The sequence below is a fragment of the Quercus lobata genome, chromosome 2, assembly GCF_001633185.2.
Source record: "Quercus lobata isolate SW786 chromosome 2, ValleyOak3.0 Primary Assembly, whole genome shotgun sequence".
NCBI lineage: Eukaryota > Viridiplantae > Streptophyta > Magnoliopsida > Fagales > Fagaceae > Quercus > Quercus lobata.
The window spans coordinates 8750392-8774289 of record NC_044905.1 but is presented as its reverse complement, the minus strand read 5'-3'; the positions used below and the strand labels follow the sequence as shown (position 1 = coordinate 8774289).

The 23898-nt window shown below is 37.0% G+C and overlaps 2 protein-coding genes and 1 pseudogene across 2 annotated transcripts; 2 read left to right on the top strand and 1 right to left on the bottom strand.

Annotated features, from left to right (window-relative positions):
• The first annotated feature begins 530 nt into the window (after window positions 1-530).
• Window positions 531-1209, top strand: LOC115974139. The gene has a single exon (XM_031094353.1). It carries the CDS (start codon window positions 691-693, stop codon window positions 1102-1104), a length of 414 nt encoding a protein of 137 aa, XP_030950213.1. The 5' UTR covers window positions 531-690; the 3' UTR covers window positions 1105-1209.
• LOC115974140 lies at window positions 877-3106 on the bottom strand (annotated as a pseudogene).
• A 17741-nt stretch (window positions 3107-20847) lies between these two features.
• LOC115977711 lies at window positions 20848-21330 on the top strand. The gene has a single exon (XM_031099735.1). The coding sequence runs from the start codon at window positions 20868-20870 to the stop codon at window positions 21225-21227; it is 360 nt and encodes a 119-aa protein (XP_030955595.1). The 5' UTR covers window positions 20848-20867; the 3' UTR covers window positions 21228-21330.
• Window positions 21331-23898: the final 2568 nt, after the last annotated feature.

Below are 23898 nucleotides of genomic sequence, written 5' to 3'. Positions count from 1 at the left end.
AACATTTTTATAATGTCTGATTTATCAACTCATTATAAGTTAATATAAAATAAAGTAATGTTTTACCGGAACTCATTACAATTGAAAATAAAGGTATTATAAAAATGTCGACATTTTTTTATATTGCTAGACTTTCACTTATTATATGATTATTATAACAAGAATGAAAACAACTTACCAAACATAATTGAAGGAGACCTTTCTATAGGCCTATAGGGTGAAACATAAAATAATTCAGGATCTTCGTTATTGCTTTTCCTTTTCTTTTTTTAAGAAAAAAGGAAAACCAAAATATGCGATTGGGATGGTGATGTCAAACTGATTACTTAGTGGGTGTGAGTGACCAAGAAAGTCCCATGTGAGGTTCTTTGGCAGTACAATGCCTCCTAATTAGTTAATGAATAAAAGCCCCACAATACATTGGATAAGAGGGTTCCAAATACATTAATATATTATGATTAAACAGAAGCATATAATATTTCATCTCTCATTATAATATATTAGCTTTCAGACTACACCTCTCCATCTACTCAGTTTATTGATTTTTGAGTCATCTAAGTCATGTACTCAAACCTCTGATACAAAAAGCTTCTTCCCCACACTTCTTCAATAACACACTTAAAATAGGCTTTAACATCTTCCAGTCTGCTAATATTAGTGACCATCTCTCTAATCTCAATTTGTACAACCATGTTTGATTCCATGTTGGAGTTGATCACTCAGGCTGCTTCCAACTCTCTCTTCATCTTCTGTTTCTGCAATTTGATCATTGCCATTCTTCTCGTGGTCTCGAAATCCAGCTCCGAGCTTGGTCAACAAGGAGAAATTCCTCTTTCGGTGGTCATAAACACAAGCACAAATCATAAACAAGGAACGTACGGTAAGCAGGTCTTTGATGATGACAAAATGTTGACAAATGTTGATGAAGTGTCATATTTCCGTGAAGCACCTGTTGTTGACAAGGAGGAAAGTGGCAACATCCGTCATAACAAGGATGAAGAAGAGGATGATGATGATGAGCTGAGGAGAAGAGTAGAAGAATTTATAGAAAAGGTTAACAAAGAATGGAAGGCAGAATTGCTGAGGTCCTCGCGGTTAGTCTAGTGTGGCATGGGTCTGCAATGTAAATTTATATGTTAAATTGGGGAATTAAAATATGTTGTAACTCTGATGAGCCTGTACTAAGGAAATTTTGATGGTATTGATAAAAGAAATGATCATAGGATTGGTGGTCTATAGCATGAAAATTTTCTTTGGTTTTGTCTGTACTACTACTTTGTTTATACACTTGGGACGATAGGCGTGCCTTACTAACATAAAACTTTTAGGCTTCAGTTAATTCTAACAAAGTAGAAAATGTGACTAATGTCCTCCAGTTGGATGGTTATAATTTTCTGATTAGAGTTTGATTCTCCCTTGCATGGAAGAGGGGGTAAAGCTAGATAAAGGGTATAAAGAGCAAATTTGGAAGAAGCATTCATAGGGTAGGATTCTCCTTTTTACTGCTCCCACCCAGGGTGCCTCAATAGTAGGGGAGAGTGCTTGGACTAATTATAAACCCAGAAGCCAGAAGTCCCCGATTCAACTCCTAACTGAGGTATTTCGCAATTAACTCGATACCTGCTTAGTGGGAGTGTGTAGTGTAGACATCCGAGGTTTGCTGCTCAAGGGTGGTCCCATTGGCCCATATCTTGACGGGGTTCCTCGTCATAGGAAAAAAGAAAAAGAAAAAAGGATTCTCCCTTTTACTATGGGTATAATTCTTTCTTCTCTCTCGTATCTTTTTGCATTTTCTGTACCATTTTCCCACCTTTACAAGTGAGGGAGAGTGGGATGCTACTTGCTACCCAAGTTTTATGGGAAGAACAAAATAGTGCTGCTGAGTCATAAAGATTAAAGCTTTTCGCTTACCAATTTTTATTATGGTAAATGGATGATGCTAATTAACCTTGCAATTCCCATCTTTTGTTGGACCATACGCTGCTTAAGTGCAGGCAAAAATTGCACTCCTGCGTTCTCATCTTAACAGAGAGATCCCAAAAAGCATGTGCTTAAATAGCACAAAGTCTGCCTCATGTTACTCTCACAGGGACAGGCACAAGGAAAAAAAAATTTGAACCACTAAAGGTTTCTTCAAACAATATAGGGAAAGAGTAATGCAAAAATTCAGGCCTAAACCTTTCTGCAATACTTATGCGGTTAAAAATCCACAAGTACTATTATTTATAACCCTCACATTTCTCTGAATCAAAGCAGGTAGCATTCATGGATATCAGTCATTATTGGCAAACAAGAAAAACTCAGCCTAAATCATATCAGTAAAGACATAGTACCTTTATGAGGCTGCCTTCAGATCTGGGGAAGCAGTAGTTGCATAGACAGGGTGAAGAACATGTCCATCCTCTATTCCTCTGGTACAACATGCACCCACTTGCGACCGCTCAGCTTGTGTCTTTCAAACTTAACACACCCTTCTTTCAGGGCATATAGGGTATGATCCTTCTCAATTCCAACAGTCTCCAGTATGAAAACGGGTGCCTCGCTGACGAACTATAATGTTCCCAGGAATCACCCTCTGTACCAAAACATGAACAAATCACTTCATTTTCAATTGGTGATACAGATACTAGCGTTTGGTTTTCATAGTTCACAACTTTTTAAAATTTTACTTTTTCTAGAAACAATTGTACTTTTACCCAATTTATTTTTTAAGACCAATAGGTAAATGAAAATAAGCTCTCTCAATCGAGCATGTTTAAGCAATGCAAATTCAATACAATGTCAAGAACTCACCTCCCCACCAAATATCTTCAACCCAAGATTCTTTGGTTTCGAGTCTCGTCCATTCTTTGTAGACCCGGCTGTCTTTTTGGTAGCCCAACACTTAAGCATCAAACTTAGTCCTCCAGCAGATCCATCTAAACCACAATAATATAAACTCCATATAAGATTCACCTATAGCAATATCCAACTACAATAACACCAAATCACTGTTTTTGACAAGAGGGAATCACACATTACCACTGACTATGCCATACACGGGAACATTCGTAACTAGCTCCTTCACATTGATACGTTTGCAAAATGTTGTTCCAAAATTAAACATGTTCATATTCTTAGATTAAAACTAACCCGAAAAAAAAACCCATATGGGTAGATTTCAATCATGAACAAATTTTATTAAAACCCATTCCCTAGTACAAGATCTTAACATACAATATGAAAAACTCATATCATCCTAGTAAAATTTAGGTACAGATTCTTAGATGCTGTAACTTCGATTCTTCAATTGAATTTAACCACATAATTGTATTGACCAATGCAGCAAAACCAATGTTATTTTTTTCCAAGATATTTAAGTTTCAACAATATAGTTCATTACTCAATGCAATTACATTATTAAGATATAACACCAAAAGAATTGTACATAAGGTTTACCTACATAAAAATTACACATAGATACCAATGAACAATTGTTTTGAATGTGAAAGCAGCTAAAGCAAAGAGACTTCAATCAAAACATTGATGAAAAATTGGAAACCCAACTTTGAATCCAATAGTGGTGGAAATGGATATCATTGAAGAATTTATAAGGGTTTTAGGGTTTTAAAAAATCTGAATAAAGAAATATGGTAAAACGCCTACTTAGTTATGGATTTAAATTGAAATTACTTGGACCGTCCGATGGGATAAGCTAGTGGTGATTGATTGATTGATTGCGTGCTATTTCTCTTCCTCCAATTCTCACATTATTGACTTCACGCTATGATCAAATTCACTTTGGTAAGTTAAGCAACAACACATCACATCACATTCTTTATTGTGCTCAACGACTTGTCGTCTATCCAATATTTCCTTATAAAATTACTTCCCTCCACCCCCTTTTTCTTTTAGCTTCACTCTCTTTGTAATAAACTTGTAAAGGAGCTAAACCAAGTATTAAAAAGTTTAATGTTGCTACGCTCCCGTTGAGCCACATTAGCAATTATGTCATTACCCTTTTTTTTCCTAAATTTTTTCCATAATTTTAAAATACTTTTCTTTTTTATAAATTTTCCCATAATTTTAAAATACTATTAAAGAGAAATGATTTCCAACCCTATCTGTACCATAAAGTCCAATCTTATGTCAATGCTATTAATGTTGTCCATCATAAAGGCCAAACCTAAGCCAAATAGTCTTTAATGCTAACTCCTCTGTGTCTCCCCTCCTTCTCCTTTTGCTTTTCCTATCTTTCACGCTTTCAAAACTTCAGAATTTCACCTTTCTAATGCCAAACTCTCTCTCTTCCCTTCTTGGTCTCTTCCTCTCCTCATTTAATTGAGTCACTTCTTCATACCTGTTCAATTGCCACTATGATAAAAAAATCTGAATCCATACTAGGTACGCATTATCTCTTCTTTTGTAATTAACATTTTGCTATTCTTTCAACTAATTGAGCATTAATTCAGCCCTTCTTCAAATTTGTGTCTCTTGATTAGTGGTGATTCTTCCTATTCCCAATCAAGAGGTTTATCATAACGTTCCATTGTTGCCTATTGGAAATAGAACACCCATTGCTTTATTTTTTCTATATATATATATATATATATCTGCAATTTCTCTTCCTCCATAGATAAAAAGCCTATCATCCTAACCTATGCCAATGTAGAATCCAATCCTTCCCACCAAGAAGCCCCCACAAAATTATCAGATTTGAAGCCATGGATAATTGTCGTGGGGTTCTCAACAAACAAACAGACTAAAACAAAACAAAAAAAAAAAACAAAAAACAAAAAACAAAACAAAAACCAAATCAAAAACCTCCCCGGTTTGAAAACTGTGGACGGTTCTCATAGGTTCAGATCACAGATTTTTTTGGGGGTACTTGTAGCCATCGTTGAAGCTTCAACCACCATGAGATGTTGTTAAACCATGAGATTGCATTGCTATTTCTTCTTATTCTTCTTCTCTCTTGCTCTCGCTCTCGCTGCGTTTTCGCCAATTCTGCAGGTCTTCTTTGCTTGACTATCACGATGAAGGTGTACCAAATGTTTGCAAGCAATCAACCACTTATTTCTTTCTTAAATTGCCTTGGGCTTGTGTTTGTACTTAATCAATTTTTTCATGCGTGGGCAAACCAATGTCCGCCCCTCTTCTAGTTTTTGTAAATTATTATTATTATTATTATTATTATTATTATTTTTAATTTCATAAATGATAAATGGGGTTGGGCATAATAAAAAGAATATTGGGTAATCAAATAGGCTAGACATGATTTAAAAAAAAAGATAATTTAGATAAAGATTAAAGACTTGAATAAAAATAGTTGAATATTAAACTCTAACAAAAAGTGTAAGTATATTAATTTCACACACACACACACACACATATATATTCATTGTTTGAAATATAGACATTTATATTTATTTGAATTATTTTAGTCCATTTTTATATTTTTACTAATTTAATATATTTATTTATTTTTAAATTAATTATGACGCCATTATGGTTTGACTTCAATTCGACCTTGGCCCGCTCTAAAAAACCTTGAACCTCTCCTTTTTATGGTTCTTTGAATAATTCGGGTTTCAAAACCACCACTAGTATAACAAATCAAAGAGCAAATTATGGAGAGAGATCACAACTTTTCTTTTCTTTGTTTCTCATGAAAAATGTATATGGGAAAATGGTTTTTTTTTTCCCCAAATTTGGTACGCTGTGATTGGTCACGATTATTGAGAGTTGGAGTTGTTTGGTTGTTGACGATAAACATGTCATGAATGTTTATAGGGTTTGAGAAGATAGTTGTAGTTGGAGCTTGTGTGTGTGTGTGTGTGTGTTTTTTTTAAATTATTTCACTCTTTGGTATTGGAATAGTTGTTACATTGTAGCTATTGCATATATTCACCAATTGTGAGATATAAGGTCCCAAATTTTGCAGATTTAATTTTTAACTTGTGCCAAAGAAAAATTATGTATTTCTTATAATAATTAAAGTATCATACAAAGAACAAACGGAGGGCTTATGATATTGTATGTATTTAAATTATAGGTGGACAATTTTATACAAACAAAAAAACATGTCTCATTTATAGCTTTGTGCACAAACAGTGTAATGTATTCAAAAAGTGTAGCAAATATGCTCTTGCAATCCTACTTTGTTTATTTTATTTTGGCCATACAAGGAATGCACATTGCATTGAAGTGTGCATTGCCATTTGTTGTTGGACTAATACATTTTTCGTATATGGTTTTGCAGTTCTATTTTAAAGATCAATGAGCACTAGCCTTTTTAGATATTGAATATAGACTTCCAAAGAAATTCTTGCTATTTTTATACTTGAAATTTCCAATGTTCTATGAAATTGGTACTTCACTTTAAGGAGGTGAATGAACAGCTAGCCAAGGAAAGACAAAATGTGGCCTTGAGCAAGAGAAGATTGTTGAACCATTCAAAAGGAATTGATAAGGATAAATATTTAATACTCACAAATAAGGATAAATACAATACTAATAAATGTATTTACTTCATTCCATATATGAGCTCCTTAACATTTGGCACATACATTGTAATTAATAGCAGAAAAATTAAAAGTTTAATATCATTTATTTTAAAAAGATTATCTTTAAATTTAAGTTTTAATATTATAGGTATTACATTTATATTCGTAAAGAAAACAAGAATCTATTACAATTCTAAACTTATCTATAAATACTATATAACCGAAGCCGTAGACTTTATGTTGACTTCATGAGATCTTGCCAAATTAGTTTTGCAAGCCTCACAAATATATACCTCAGTTATTTATTTATTTATTATTTTTAATGTTTATTTTTAGCTCTCGGTTGCCCCAAATTTTCTTTTCCATTCTTTCTCTCTATTTCCAACTTACAAAGTCGATCACTTCCCCTCCCTCAACTAAGTCAAAACCCCACTGGTTTCATCATTCTCTCAAGCCCCAACCAAAAGATGCAAAGAAAGATATGGAAAAATTCAATATGGGTCTAACTCCTTTGTTGAAAATGCACTCTATACTTCCTCTTTTGCTTCTTCTAAATCTCAGAGACTCTTCTTCTTCTTCTTCTTCAAAAACAAAATTAGTGTTTTTTTTTTTTTTTTAAATTTTTTTTTTTTAAGGCTGAGATCAATTAGTTGTTGAGTCTGATCATCTTTCTTTGTGAGCTTATCAGCAATGCCTCTGATATTGATCATTGACATAGATCTGCTATGTTGCTCAAACCTTCGTTTAGCTTTATGCCCAAAACTATTTGGAAAATTAGAAGAAGAAATTTTGTTTTGTTTTGTTTTTTTTTTTTTGCGCTTATAATGTTTGATATGTTAGTAATTGTGGCCATTCCAACCTATTTTGGTGAATTTTGGCCGAAATTAAATGAAGCCATCTTTTTAGAAAGAAAAAAAGAGTTGAAGAAATTTGTAGATATGGACTATGGTCAATGAAGCTCCAGTTTGCAAACCTTTTCACAAGATTATATATGAACCACACAAAAAGTTATATTAATTGAACGCTCAAAAATCTAGGATGAATACATAGTTAAAAAAATAAAAAGAAAAAAGAAAAAAAGAGGATGAATACAAAGTTATTTGAACAACCACCTAAAAAACTATTTTAGTTTTGTCTCTTCCTCATTAAAAAAATAAAAAATAAAAAAAAACTTAACTTTGGAGGCTTGGAGTTGATCTTGGAAGGATACTCATTTTTTTACTCTCTCTCTCTCTCTCTCTCTCATTTGTTAATATTCGGCATCTAGACTCCCTATTTAGTTTGGTCTCCTTTCCTTCTTTTTTCTCTTCTTCTTTACATCTCTGTCTCCTTCATTTCTGAATCTCTAAGATCAAGATAATGCTTCCTTTAGAAGTTATAGTTTATTATTCTGCTTCAAGTCCTGTCCTATTGCGTGTATGTTCACAATTCAAGTGTCCAAAAGTGAAAAAAAAGTTTAACTCAGCTATGACTTTTCTTCTTCTCTTAACAAATTACATTTTTTTTTAAAAGATTAGTTTCAAATATTGACCTCATTTTTTCCGTTGGTTTAATAGCCATCAGCCCATCACTCACTGCTTTTTTTTATTAAAAAAAAAAAAAAATTTCCCATTGGCTTATGTCACTACTAGGCTACTCCTTCCCACAAATCAATAGCCCATTAAAATACATTTAGTATTTTATATGTTCATTTAAGCGTTTCATTAGTTCTGGTGGACAATGCCATTTTACTTGATGTGGTTCAGATTCGTTTGCTTACAAAACACTCTTTTTTTTTTTTTTTTTTAGAAGTGCTATGTTCATAATATTTTTACAACAAATCACATGTGGTAAGTTATTATCAGTTCAAATTGAATTCACATCTTAAATTACGTATGTGCCCAGTCATAACAACCTACCACTTAAGATTTATTGAAAAAGTGTTGTGAAAATATTGTGAACATAACATTTCTCTCTTCTTTTTTTTTCCTCTCGGTAACAACTTATTCTTACCCTACTTATTACCAAAATAACTTTAATTGTTTACCAGCCTAAAATATCTTTAAACTTTATCATGCTAAAAAACATAAGCTTAAATATTAAGTGAGTCCAACAACTGTAGCTCCTGTTTCTCCTCATCTCAAAACTGGACATGGCACTGGCCTTTTTTCAAAGCCACCTATTATGCAGGTTTAGGCATTATTTTTAGCAATAGTCACAGTTCTCCTATTATAGTCCATATATACTATATTAATTCCTTGCTAGGACAGCTCATTATGGATGGCTGCCATGCTCTATTAATTGTTACACTCTTGTCATGAACCGTGGATCAATGATTTGATTGTGGAGTTTGCCAACTCATAGTTGCTGGCATCAATTGGGTTGCAGGAACCATTCTTGAAGGAGATTTTGAATGTATTAGAACAAATTCATGCTTTTTGTGAAATAGGTAGGACATATATCCTATAGGAAAGTTTCTAGACTATGTAATAAGTAAGCATCGGAGTTCTATCACTTTTGAATTTTTTTTTATTAAAAAAAACTATTTAGGATGTTTCATAAATATTTCATTTTTGGAATTTTCCCGTGTATCCCACAGATCAACGACTAGTATATATAAAAGATGAAGCGTAATATTTATTGTTGTTACACTCCTATTAAGCTACATCAGCGGCCACATCATCCACCCATTTTTAACATTCTCTCTTATTTTTAATTCTTTTATTTATTTATTAATTTTTCAACTTATTATTGTAATATTTCTAAATTTTTTCATTTCCTTTTACCTTTTCATCTACCCACTACTATCTACCTTAATATCACTTTTCCTCCATTCCTTTATCTTCTTTTATTTTTTGCTTTTCTTATTCCCCTTCTCTTACTATGAAATTACAATTCTCTTTTTCATTCTATTCATAGATTTTTCACGCACAAAATGTTATTTCTCTCTCTTTCTCTCTCTCATTTTCCAAACACAAAAGCTTGTTTCTCTCTCTTTCTCTCTTTCATTTTTTTTTTTCATTTTGGTGGATTTTTTTAAAATATTTTTCTTGCATCTCTACTTTAGGTTGATGAATTTTTGTATTATTTGGAACTCTACTTTGGGTTGATGTGATTAAATTTTATATTTTTAAGTTGTTATTTTTTTTATTCTCTTTGATTTAATAGATGTTATCATATTGCATTATGAAGATAGTATATAAGAATATAATGTTATTTTATTACATAACATGACCTGGATAATTTGCTATTTATTACTATATTTTTATTTTTACTTTTTTTTTCTCATATTATTTTTCTATAAATTTCTTATTATTCTCTCTTGAAAAAGTGGTTATTCTCTCTCTCTCTCTCTCTCTCTCTTTTAAATTTTTTTTTCTTGTTGTTAGGACATATGTGATTCACTTGTTAGAAACATATGTCACTATTTTATGTAATTGGCTAATCCTTTGACAAAATGCATTTTACTTGTATTTGGGTAGATCTAGAATGTGTTTAATACTTTAAGAAACTGTGTTTCAAGATCAAGTGTTGAAAACATATGAGTCTGTCTAAGAAACAAGTTGAAGAAGTGCCTGTCATTAAAGCTCGACAGCTAGCTATCCATTGAGCTTAAGAAGCTGTTCCAGCCTCGTGGCTCGACAGCTGCTCGACAGAAAGGTATCTGTCGAGCTTTATGAAAAACAGAATTCCCAATTTTGTTTTGACTCTAATCCGGTTTTATGTGTTTGGGCCTTCTTTTCTCACAACTCTAGACATATAAAAGAATTATTTTAAGGGCCGTCAAAGTATTCACAAGTTGCACAAGTGTTGAGCAAAGTTTATTCAAGCAAATTGTGATCGTAGACAGTTTTGCCCTAGTTCATCGTTCTTGAAGAAGTTGCTATGTTTGTATCCCGTAGGGTTTTGTGACCAAGCATCTTATTGATCTTCATCGTTGGGATGAACTGAAGAACTTTGTAGCCAACAACCTTCTCTAGTTGGTGATTGAAGTCACGTACTGGGATTTGCACAATTGGTTAGTCACGTACTTGGGAGCCGTGTATCGAAAGGAGAAATTGTCACTACAGAACAAGTCCAATTAGGTATTGGGATAAGGGTTCAATTGTAGGTTGGTATAAGGTACTAGGATTCCTTTACTTATAACCGATTGTTGTGATAATAGTGGAATATCGGAAGTGGTGACCTGAAAATCACCCGGTGGGGTTTTTGCCCTGTAGGTTTTCCCCATTTGTCTTTCTAAAAAAAAAAAAAAAAAAAAAAAGGTTTTCCCCATTTGTAAACAAATCACCATGCAAATTTATTTTCCACTACATACGTAGATTAATTGGTGATTTGTTTGTACTACCATGCGTTTGCATGTTAATTAACTTAATTAATTCACTTGACTAAATTAATTGGTTAATTTATCACAAGGGGTCAATTCGTTTTTTGGCCTATCACTTGTAACTCTACTTTATAGATCGAAATGGACTAAAATGAATTGAAGTGATCTAAATTGACCAAATTGGATCAAATAGAACAAAGTGGACCAAATGGACAGAATAGGACCGAATAGGAACAAGGTGGATTGAAAAGGACTGAATGGACCGAATAAGAAAAAATGGACTGAATAGGACTAAAGTAGGCAGGATGGACCGAACAGGACCAAATTGGTCCAAAGTGACAAATGGACCGAATAGGACCAAAGTAGACTGAATAGGGCTAGTGCGGATTGAATGGAACGAAGTGGATTGAATAAGACCGAATGGGCAATTGAACTTTAATGTATAGAATGGACTAAATAGGACCAAATTGGACAGAAGAAGACAAAATGGACCGAATCGAACCAATGTGGACCGAATAAGACTTTTGAATATTTATCATTGTAATTGCATTTTTAGGGCTCATATTTCTATTTTCTAATGTCTATTTTAGTATTTTCTTTGTATTTTTAAATCAAGACTAAATATTTTAGCCCAAATATAATAACATTTTATACTTTTCAACCCAAAAATTAAGGGGAAAAAAAGAATTTTTGAGCTAAACTTGAAAAGAAAACCTACAAAAAAGAAGGACAAAGTTTAGTTACAAAATTGATTATAGTCTAAGGCTAAAACTTTACTCAATAAAATAAATATTAGTATTACTACATATTTTGAAAATTTAGCCATTGAATTGTAAGTTTTTTACGCTTTTAATACACGTTAAATTTTGTATCAATCAGATATTATTTACTATATGATACATATGCTTATATTTAATGCATAATTTTAATTTACAAAAACTAACAATTTAAATAATTTATTGATGACATAGTTATTAATCTTCAATTTTCTATAAATTTTGCAAGCATGGAAGATATAAGAAGAAGATGTAATCCAATGGTGGATTTGTCAAAATTTACCTCCAATAAAAAGATATTGAGTAAGATTGTATCTTAAAGCTACAACCAATTTTGTAGCTAAATTTCGAACTTTGTCCCCAAAAAAATCAATTTAAGGCCCAATTAGTTTAAAATAAACCAAAGGGGGACTGAAATTGACCGAGGGGAACAAATTGGATTGAAATAGACCTAATTGGACCGAATTGAATAGAATGGGGTAGACTACTTGAATAGTTGAATGTGCTAGCAAAATAGTATTGTTTGGTTGGATAACGATTAACGACATCAAAGCAAGGGAGTCAATTTCGTACCGGAGGCTGTACCGGTTTGGCCAGCGGAACAATATATTTCGGTACCGGTTAATACTGGTGTACCGTTTCGGATTTACTGCTATTTTATATATTTAATATATATGTAAGGACGCGATTCGCGGCGGACCGTAACAGTGTCGGGTTCGCACGTAAAAAGACCCCTAACAATATCATTTGTAGAGCGTGGATTTGGAAGGCTAGGCCCAGGCTGACAGGCGGTGGGTTTTTCGCGGTGTTCGTACAAGTTTAAGTTTTCCTTCACCCCTGGAGTCTTTCTCCTGGAGGTGGGCTGGGAGGCTCTGGTTTTTGGCCATTTTTCCCAACCCCACCGTGGGGCACCTTCCTTTTTATTATATAGTCCGTCTTGGTTGATCCTGACCCTCCACTTATAGGTCAGGCAGGAGCTTATTTCTGTATCCATCCCATCAACCGTCCTTTCTCACTTTCTATTAGTTGCATGGATCGAAGTTTACACCGTCCAAACGTCTTTTCTCATTAATCAGCTCTGGGTATTGGCAGGTGCATTTACTGAAGAGGAGACGCATTTTCCTTGGTCCAATTTCACACCTTGCTTCCCTATGGGCCCCATTCCGTTCACATCCCCTAAAGGGGGCTGTTTGGGGATTGCCTACACCATGGTGTTGGTCTTCCCATTGAAGCTCTGTAATGCCGAGGACAGGGTAAGTGCTCAGCTGTTCCCCTTGCTACCTCGGCCACTGATCATTCGTCTTTGGCAAGATGCCTCCTCGGCACGGGCCCTGGGCCCAGATAGAGTTTGGGCCGAATTGCAGACCTCTCAGTCCCACAATAGCCCCTCAAAATCCTGCTATCCGTCCCCTCGGACAGATAGGAGGGTTTTGATGACATCAGGGATCTGTCAATGCCTATCAATCCTTGTCATCTATCGATTCCCGAGATTTTTCACCTGCCCAAGGCACGTTCCTAGAGCCGTTGGAAGGCGAAACGTGGCCTCATTAAATACGGGCGGCTTGGTGTTTCCCACGTTCAATGGTGTGATGGAAATCGAATAGTGGTGATCTCCTGGCCTCTTTGGGCGGGAAAAAGGGCGTGCAGTTTACCCTAAAAAGTATAAAAGATTTTTTTTTGGAGATGGATCCGTCTCCCCAGTTCTGTACTTAAGAGTTTTAGTGCGTGTATCCAGGGTTCATCCGAACTTCCGCCCAAATTCAAGTCTATCTCAAGCACATATAGCCCATCCGAAGCGTAACTCTCCTTTTATGTAAGTTTCCTATCTCCATTACCTCGCGTTTTTTCTTTTCTGAGTTTATTTCTCTTTGGCTCCCTTTCTTTTTCGTCGCGGGTTAGGTTGGTTTTAGTAAATGACAAAGGCGACTAAATTGAGATTGAGGAAGTTGGTCGATACTGAAGAGGCGATGAATAAGTTCATCGTTGATTATAGGATTCCCCCAACGTAAGTTTGGAGCACTGTAAGATGGGGGAATGACACATTAAGAGGGGAACGGGCGCGGTTGTAATTCCCGTCCTCGCCTTTGTAGAGGGAGGTATGAGAATCCCTATGGGACCAGTGACGAGGGGTTACCTCAGGCACTTCCGCTTAGCCCCTACCCAGTGCGCCGGCAACGTTCTTAGGATTTTGGGTTGCGTGGACGCTTTAAATGAGAAGATGGGTTTAAGACTGACCCACCATGATGTAAATTGGTGCTATAACCTCCAGAAATTGAAAGGAAAAACCCACTATATGAGGTCGAGGGATGATAGGGTTCGGTTGATCCAGTGCCTCCCTGATTCCAACAAGGGACTGAACAAGGATTTCCTTATCGTATCTGGGGAATGGCATGATGGCGATCCGTGCCCCGTAGTAGAAGGAGAACCAGGTGGGGTATTAAGAATGGAAGAGGGATAACCCTTTAAACCATTCTAACCTAACGCCCTCCGATAACTAACCATGCATATATGTTTGTTGTTTTTTGTAGATGAATGCGCCTATACACGGCATTTTCATTTAGTCAATCGGGCGGACTTGGAGACCGTTTTACAAGCGGCGGTTTTTGTGAATGACAGTGATGGCCAAGTCCATGCAGCTCACAAAATACTAGGGTACCCGCCGGTTCAGAAATCATTCGGGGACGCGAAGCACGTGATCAGTGCCCGCCGTCCTTGGCTTCCAAAAATTACCGTGGTAGAGAAGGGATTTTTAATCTCGCAGGAGCCAACTGTCCCCAAGAACCTCCCCCTGGTGGGCCCCTCTTCATCTCATCAAGCAGCAGAGGACAAAGGTGAGCCAGATCAGCCGGAGGAAGGGTTCGGGGTATTTGACTTAGTCTACCAATCCGAGGATCCTCCTGGTGACCTAGGTGACCCAGCCTTGTCCGAGGCGGAATTGTCATTAATAGGCACCTCTTCTCAAGCCGAGATGGGAGTCAAGAGAATACCTTTAACCCCCCTTCTTCAACTCCTCGAGGACCAACCAGGGAAGGATACCCAGGCGGCAGCACAACCCACTGCCCCTCCTCCACCACCTCGGCCCCTTACAATCCAAACCAGGTCATCCTCCACCAAGTCTCAGCCATAATCCACCCGCCCCGAACCTCCCGCCTCCTCCCAATCAGCTTGGTCTCCTCGACCTGAAGGTGCTGATTCCAAGAGAAAGAGGAGCCCTAAGGGTAAGGACATCGTGGACGAGGGAAAATCCCAACCTCCTAAGGAGAAGGATGAGACTCCACGCTCAAAACAACTAAAGATCGGACCCCAAGGCAAAGGCAAAGGACCCGCAGTTCAAACCTCTCAAGGCAAGGGAAAAGGAATTGATTCCCAATCCCTACCGAGCGCCTGGCTTCCTGCCCCAATGCTTCACGGGGGTCCATTACTGGAAACTGCCTCTCTGAGGGACCTTGGAGACGGCGAGGGTGGATACGTGGCGGATGCATTAGGGAGAACCATGTTACTCCCTAATGACATGGATGAGCTGAAGAGAATGAGGATGCAGGAGGTTTTTCTCAGTACTAAAAGATACTTGGGCATGGTAAGATTTCTTGAAATCTTACACTTTATTAACTCTTGTCACCGGTTTGTCACTCACTACACGTTCATCTTTCTTGACAGGCTCTCCAGGCAACCTATAGGATGGAGGAAGAAATGCACGACAGGAGTAAGGCGGCCGAGAACGAACGCAAGAAGCGCATAACGGCCTCAAAGACTCTCGAAGCTTCTGAAAACGAACTTGCCAAAGTCAAGGATGACTTAACAATGACTACCCGCGAGAGGGATAACGTCTCGGCGGGCCTTGCTAGTGCCCAAAAACAGGCCAATGACCAAACCAAGCGCGCAATTGAAGCCGAGGACCAGCTGCGAACAGCCAGAGATCTGATCGAGGATTTAAATAAGCAGCTGGTCGCGGCTCTGCATGAGAAAGGAGTGGCAGAATATGCCCGTGATGAAGCCGTAAGGGCAAAGCAGGAGGCCGAGTTTGCCAGGAATGAGGCAGAGGCCTCCAAGAATGCGGCCGAGGACGATGGTTATAACATGGGAGTAGCCGAAACCCAAGCCACCCTTAAGGCGCAGATTCCTGGAGTGTGCAGGTTTTATTGCTCCCAGGTCTGGGAAGAAGCATTGAAGCGAGCTGGGGTGGACGCTTCATCAGATTTGTGGAAGGCAGAGAGCGTATTCTATCCGGCGGCCATCCGCGAGACCACTTCCACCAGCTCTGCGACCACGGATGATCAACTCGAGGAAGGGGTCACCCCGTCGGAAAAACTACAAGCCAGTGGTTCCTCTAGCAAAGCGCCCAAAGATGGAAAACTTCAGGATGTGATAGTGATACCGCAGCATGCAGATCCTGGGGCACCTACAGAGGTTACTGAGCCCGAGGTTGGCATTCAGGTGCCCAGTACAGAAGAACCAGCCACACTTGCACAGCCGCCACAGGCTATTCCCCTTACTGTGGTCCCTCAGAGTACCAGTGCTGACCCTGTTCAGCCTTCCCTAGAAGGAACCGTCATTCCGGGCATCGAAGCTGATCTTGCTCCCATCTCCCAAGCTGTCACCGACAAAAAAGCAGAAAAGTAGAAACCTTCGTTGGGCTTTTGTATTCGTTTCTATTTGAACGATTAATTTGTTTCTTTTCCTTTCACAAACTTCCTAATTTACTGATGGTTTACAAGCATTTGAACATGTATATATGAAATCTTGTTTTTCCTTTTTCCTTCTGATTACATCGTTAACCGCCCTCGTTGATGCGCGCTATTTGCTTATGAACTCTGTGCTGATTTATTTTAACATGTACAAATAGCTATGCATGCAATACATTTGTCATCATGTTCCCCGAACCCTAATTTACCTGCACCCACAGAGGCCTTAGATTCATTCCTAATCTTCGTCTTACGAAGATATAAGCACCATTTTCGACGTCACGCATAATAGCTAAATCTTGCTTAGTGCCTGGTTTTCCTCATCCAAGTAGTTGGTTTCCCCATAGGCTTGAGTCCGAGGACTATGCAATGCCTTGGTTCTGTCCAAAACCTAGTTTTCCTCATCCAAGTAGTTGGTTTCCCCATAGGCTTGAGTCCGAGGGCTACGCAATGCCTTGGTTCTATCCAAAACCTAGTTTTCCTCATCCAAGTAGTTGGTTTCCCCATAGGCTTGAGTCCGAGGACTATGCAATGCCCTGGTTCTGTCCAAAACCTAGTTTTCCTCATCCAAATAGTTGGTTTCCCATAGGCTTGAGTCCGAGGGCCTCTGTCCAAAACCTAGTTTCCTCTTGGAAACATAGTTCTGGCCCCATAAGTCCGTGGACCATGCAAGTTCTGTAGTTTTCCTCATCCAAGTAGTTGGTTTCCCATAGGCTTGAGTCCGAGGAATGCAATGCCCTGTTCTGTCTGTTTTCCTCATCCAGTAGTTGGTTTCCCCATAGCTTGAGTCCGTGGACCATGCAATGCCTGGTTCTGTCCAAAACCTAGTTTTCCTCATCCAAGTAGTTGGTTTCCCCATAGGCTTGAGTCCGAGGACTATGCAATGCCCTGGTTCTGTCCAAAACCTAGTTTTCCTCATCCAAGTAGTTGGTTTCCCCATAGGCTTGAGTCCGAGGACTATGCAATGCCCTGGATTCTGTCCAAAACCTATTTTTCCTCATCCAAGTAGTTGGTTTCCCCATAGGCTTGAGTCCGTGGACCATGCAATGCCCTGGTTCTGTCCAAAACCTAGTTTTCTCTTTGTGTGGGATCTTGGCTTTATGGGAGTTAGCTCCTCAACCAAGCCCCTAAAGTTTATCCATACGATTAACGCTATCAAGTACCTAGTTTGCTCTTTACGGGGGACCTTGGCTTTAAGGGTGTTAGTTCCTCAGCCAAGCCCTTAGTCAAGAAACGTAGCCCCTAGCAGAACTTTGTACTAGAACTCTATAACCAACGGTTAGAAATAACGAAGAAACTCTATCGACCCACATCCTATACCTGCACATAAGCCTTCCCCACAGACGGCGCCAATTGTAAGGACGCGATTCGCGGCGGACCGTAACAGTGTCGGGTTCGCACGTAAAAAGGCCCCTAACAATATCATTTGTAGAGCGTGGGTTTGGAAGGCTAGGCCCAGGCTGACAGGCGGTGGGTTTTTCGCGGTGTTCGTACAAGTTTAAGTTTTCCTTCACCCCTGGAGTCTTTCTCCTGGAGGTGGGCTGGGAGGCTCTGGTTTTTGGCCATTTTTCCCAACCCCACCGTGGGGCACCTTCCTTTTTATTATATAGTCCGTCTTGGTTGATCCTGACCCTCCACTTGTAGGTCAAGCAGGAGCTTATTTCTGTATCCATCCCACCAACCATCCTTTCTCACTTTCTATTAGTTGCATGGATCGAAGTTTACACCGTCCAAACGTCTTTTCTCATTAATCAGCTCTGGGTATTGGCAGGTGCATTTACTGAAGAGGGGACGCATTTTCCTTGGTCCAATTTCACACCCTGCTTCCCTATGGGCCCCATTCCGTTCACATCCCCTAAAGGGGGCTGTTTGGGGATTGCCTACACCATGGTGTTGGTCTTCCCATTGAAGCTCTGTAATGCCGAGGACAGGGTAAGTGCTCAGCTGTTCCCCTTGCTACCTCGGCCACTGATCATTCGTCTTCGGCAAGATGCCTCCTCGGCACGGGCCCTGGGCCCAGATAGAGTTTGGGCCGAATTGCAGACCTCTCAGTCCCACAATATATATACTAAATATTTAAAAAATAATAATAACAACATAAAACTTAAAATCTGTTGTTAAAATATTGTAAATATAATATTTTTACTTTTGTTTTGCTGTTACACGTATCTCAATTTTCAAGTACCATATGCCAACAAATAGTTAATAACTCAACTTTTTTTTTCACCTCCACTCATCCTCTTTTACTTTTACAATTCATCTTTCTTTATTTTTTATCTTGATATCTCCTCCACATGTTTACATTCACTGAGTCTTATCTCATTTCAAATTTCAAAAAGCAAGTCATCTCCGTACCTTTGGTCAGAGACGACAGTCATCACATGGGCTCCCAAAGAAAAACTCAAAATCTTTGAGAAGCAGTAAAGACATAAAAAAATGAAGAAGAAGAAGAAGATCAGAGAAACACAGACATTGCAGAGACCACGAAGAAAAATGGAAAGCTAAGTAGAAAAGAGACCGAGATATGAGAAAGATGCATCAGATCATGAAATTTGTTGAGAAATTATCTTAGGTGAGTGAAAAATTACAAAGAAATTTGTGTTTCTATTTCGAGCCGGTATCCATTTTCATGCCGAAATCTGGTATTTCGGCCGGTACAGCCGGAACGCTTCCGGTATTGCCGGTATTCAAAGCGGTACGAAATGAGGACGTTTTTGTATCGTTCCAGGCACCTGTACGGAAAATATTGGCCGTACCGGCCGGTACGATATGAAACTGACTACATTGCATCAAAGTTGATGAATTCCAAGGCTTTGGAGATGTTCATAGAAACTACTGTTGATTGAATTGGTCCTTTCCTTCAAATTTGGTAAATTATTCTTATATATATATTTGAGATCTTCTAAATTATTATTACATGAGAAGGTTGCAAAAAAGAGTTGTCAATAGATCAAACTATTTATGAACAACTTGGGCTTAACTTGCAAAAACACTTGTTTATTTAGCAAATGAGTCAATCTCAAGTCTAAATTTAAGCTCAAACCCATATACATATACACACACAAACTAAGTATAACTTGAACCCATATATAGACATACACTAGTTGGTAACTTGTATAATGCACTTAAAGTTTTATATAATATGATCTTTTCTCTCTTTTATTTTTTGTCAAATTATTCAATTTGATAATTATGGTAGTTATTAATAGGAATTGATTATAATTGTGTTTGTACGTGGAATTATATATTTTAGTTTCTAATTGTGTTTGTATATGAAACTATATATTTTATCATTTAAAGAAAATATGATGTATCAAGATTCTAAAGGTGGGTTTGAACATAGAATAGAATTTTAATTCATTTAAAAATAATAATAATGACATGTAAAATTGTTAGGTTCCAAAAACTTATATAGCACATGTACGGCACCAAGGTACCTAGATCCATTTGGGCCTTGAGTTCTGGCCCAGCAACGTGGCCCATAGCCATAATCTCTTTCTACCCAAAACCCCAGCCTGAACTCACACAAACTGCAGGCCCAAATTTTGCCACCTGACCCTTGCTTGGCAAATTATTCCCGAACACTAGAGAAAGAATAATGTCCAAACCCACCATCCATAACATGCCCGGCAGTGCCTAGGAAATGCTGTTGCCGAGCATGCCTGCTAGAGTTGGAACCAAGTTCCAAGGCCACTTTCATCACATTCCACTCCCACTTAACCATCCCCTTACAACTGATGATATTGGACCTACAATTGCACTAACTATGGCAGTAATCATGATCTCCCCACTAATCCAGAGCTATAAATATAAGAAGTTGGGGAAAGGAAAAGGTTGTTGAAAGGTTCCCAAGAAAATAGAGAATAGAGAAAAAGAGTGATTCAGGAGGAGAGAGAGATAGGAGCAGCTTCGTTGAGTCTCTATGCTAAGAACAACCTGAAGTAGGAAATCCTAAACCCATATTACAAATAAGTTGTGAGCTCAAGTGAGGTTAGGCCTAACAGTCTCACTTCCGACACGCACAGCACAATATCATAAGGTCAACCAACAATCATATAGACGGTTGCTTGTGCAATGCATGAGAAAGTTTAACAAAAGATGATTTTTTCTATCTTTTATATTTTTTGTGTAAAAATAAAATTTGATAATTATAGTAATTATTAATGAACTTTTATTACGATTGAGACAGTATGTGGAACAATCTATTCTACAATTTAATCAAACTATAATTTGACAAGATTCTAATGAAGAGTTTTAAAATTTAAATTCATATACATCTCTAAGCATAAGAATTGCATAATCAACTCCACACAAAAATATCTTAGTTGGATAATAAAGAGCTATCATGAGCGGACGCTATAGGTTGAAACTATCTCAAAAAAAAAAAAAAAAAAAAACTCCACACAAAAATATTAATTGTAAACTCCTTTAATATTATGCAATTATTATCTCTCAGAATAATAATTGCATAATCAACTCTACACAAAAATATTAATTGCAAACTCCTGTAATATAAAGAAAATTTATTATCATCATTTAATGAAGAGAGGGTCAATCATTATTTAAAAGGTCACAAAGAGAGTCTCAAAATTAGATAGAAAAGTGAGCATTGAACAAGATGGTGCTAACAACTCAAAAATTGTTATGGCTGACCTTTGTGATTATCCTCGCTTTCCCTATTGAGGCTAGAAGGCTTTCAACATATGGAGAAAAGATTTCTTCCAACTTAGTGCAAGTTGAAAATGGAAAAAGGGCTCTTTTTGAGAGGGATGGATTTGGAATGTTGGCAAAAGGTCCTGTCCCTTCGTCTCCACCTAATAAGGCCCTTTATGTATTTGTTCCATCAAAGTTTGGGGATATAGATTTTGAGAAGCCTATAGATCCAGTGATGCCACCCCAAAATTTGCCTGTTCTACCATCTGGGCTTAGCCCTGGAATGTCTGACCCTCCTTTTGATCTTATTCCCATTAGGGATTAAGAATGTTGGATCTCTGAGAACTAAGCCTTTTATCAGCCCACACCATAACTATGACCTAAATGTCACCTCTTGCTTCAACTCTGCAATGCCCAGCATCTACTACTATTTTTATTTCGTAATAAAATATAAACCTTCTTATTCTCTCTCTCTCTCTCTCTCAATATTTGCATCAAAGTAGTCAATACAATACTGAAGATGATGATAGTTAAAGAAATGAAATATTTTGATACTGATTAATATTGGTGTATCATTTTGGGGTTACCATTAGTTGTGTGTGTATTTGACTTAAACCCCATATATTGATTCATCTTAATTAATGATTTATTAATATCTTAGTGAGATTTATGTGTTTTTAGATCACCAAAGCTCTTGGGAGTGTGATGAAATGTGTTGGTGCAAACACAATAATAATGGAAATAATACAAAGAGAAACTGGACAATACTTCTGAATATTATTAATTTGAGATTAGAAAATACACAACACTATTTGGACAGAAATGCGACACTTGCTCCCTATATAAGGAGATTCAAGCTCTTGGTTGCCTAAGCTTTGTAACTCCCACATCTTTACATTTAAGTTGAATATAATTCAACTTTAATTATATAATATTAAAATGCTCCAACAAAACGTACCCAAAAAAAAAAAAAAAAAATCAACCCATCCACAAACTACTTATCATCACACTCCTAGGAATTTTGGCTATTGAAAAACCCATAAATTTCATCAAAAAATGTATAAACCCTAAATTAAGATAAATCAAAAGAAATCGTTTAAAAAATAATAATAGAAAAGCCCTACAGCAAGCATGTAATGCGTGCAAAGAGGCTAGTATCACTTATGACCTATCTAAAGATTTGAAGCTAAGCATGCGTAGTGATCCTTTAAATTTGGTGAACAATTCACATGTTAGTGATCCTTTCAATTTGGTGCAGTGTTTTTGTCATTATTTTCCAACCTTGTTTACGTTGATGCATATCATGCATTGAGAGGATATGGAAGTTAGTTATCGCTTTTATGTAGTTTCAAAATTAAATGCGTTAAAATATATATTTCACACTAATCTTAAAGATAATTAAGGGCATATAGGGAATTTCATAAATTATTTATATACTTTCTGATAAATAAAATCAATAAAAAAAATTCAAATTCCACATTTAATCATGCACACAAAAATTCTTGATTAACTTCCTCTCCCATCAAGATTCGGTTACATGCTCTGTTTTATTTTCTCTTATCATTTGTACTTCACCATTTTCTTTCCATCAGAAAATTGCATCTCCACTCCACTCCCAAGGGTAAACATAAAAAAAAATTCAATCTACATCTATAATTCTTGGTGTCTTTTAGATTTTATAATAATTCTTTCCCTTAATTTCTGACTATGAAAGTGTAACAATACTTATTTTTAGCTGTTGTGTTTAAAGCAAATATCAGAAGATAATTCATCTCATCCACCCAAGCCTTATATATTGACCCAGTATGCTCAATCTGTATGTTTTATAATTTTATTGAATTGGAATATCATGGTTAAATTGATTACCATAGACTAAGTTTGGCTACAAACTTGATTATAGTTTTAATTAGGCTACAAACTTGATTATATCTTTAGGCTACAATTTCACTAAAAAATATTAACATGACTACATATTTTGAAATTATAATTGTTGGATTACATGCCTGTAAGGATGCAATTTGGGTTGGAGAACTGGGCTTTAATGAGTTGGATGACAAGTAAAATGAATTCAGATGACAAGAAAAAGAAAATAGATTGATCTAAACTAAAGAAAATCGTCATCGGCAAAGTTTGAGGATATCAGTTCTTATATATTTTCTCTCAAGTTGGATTACAGATTCAGTTCTTGACTGCTACAGTGTTTTTCTCTTAATTTCTCAATCTCCCTCTCTTATTGCCTCTTCCTTTTTTTATACTCTCTTCCCCTTTCATCTTTACCCTCCATGTGCAGGCCAGATGGTTGGTGTTGATACTTGTCCTATTAGAACATTCTTGAAGTTTTTATGTAGTAGCTGTAAGGCTGAAAATTACTGTTTAGGTATCACCTCCACATTAATGCGACCAGAGAGTTAGCTGCAGAGCATTTAACGCGGTAGTAGCAGCTTTCTCCTCAGATATTTTAGGATTCCCCCTTGTCCTATGTTCCTGTAATGCTTATCCGTACCAACAGAATTTCCTGGAACGTTCCCCTGGACGGCAGACCATCTCTTTGGACCTCAGCTTTGGTTAGCTGAGGAGGCATTCATCCTTGGCCCACCCTCCTGGTCCCTTATGACCAAAACTAACTTTCTCATTTACTAACACGAACTCCCTTGATAGTGTTTACTCCTCCTCGGATGACCTTTCATCCTTGGATTGGGCCCCAAGCCCAATATATACATAGATAATGAACTCCTAGGCCCAATACCCCTACAATGCCCTTTATGTTTTAAACACACAAGTCAAATTTTGTTTTAATTGGATGTTATTTACTATTTATTCCATAAACTTATGTTTTATGCATAATTTTAGATTACAAAAACTTGAAATCTCAAAATTTGATTAACGACATAGCTATTGATATATGATCTTCTAAAAAAATTTCAAAGATGGAGGATAAAAGAAGAAAATTTAATCCAATAATTAATTCATAAAAACTCATATCTAATAAAAAAAAT

Coding starts and splice junctions, on each gene's coding strand:
- LOC115974139 (XM_031094353.1), top strand. CDS start 691: ATGTTTGATTCCATGTTGGAGTTGATCACTCAGGCTGCTTCCAACTCT.
- LOC115977711 (XM_031099735.1), top strand. CDS start 20,868: ATGGTGCTAACAACTCAAAAATTGTTATGGCTGACCTTTGTGATTATC.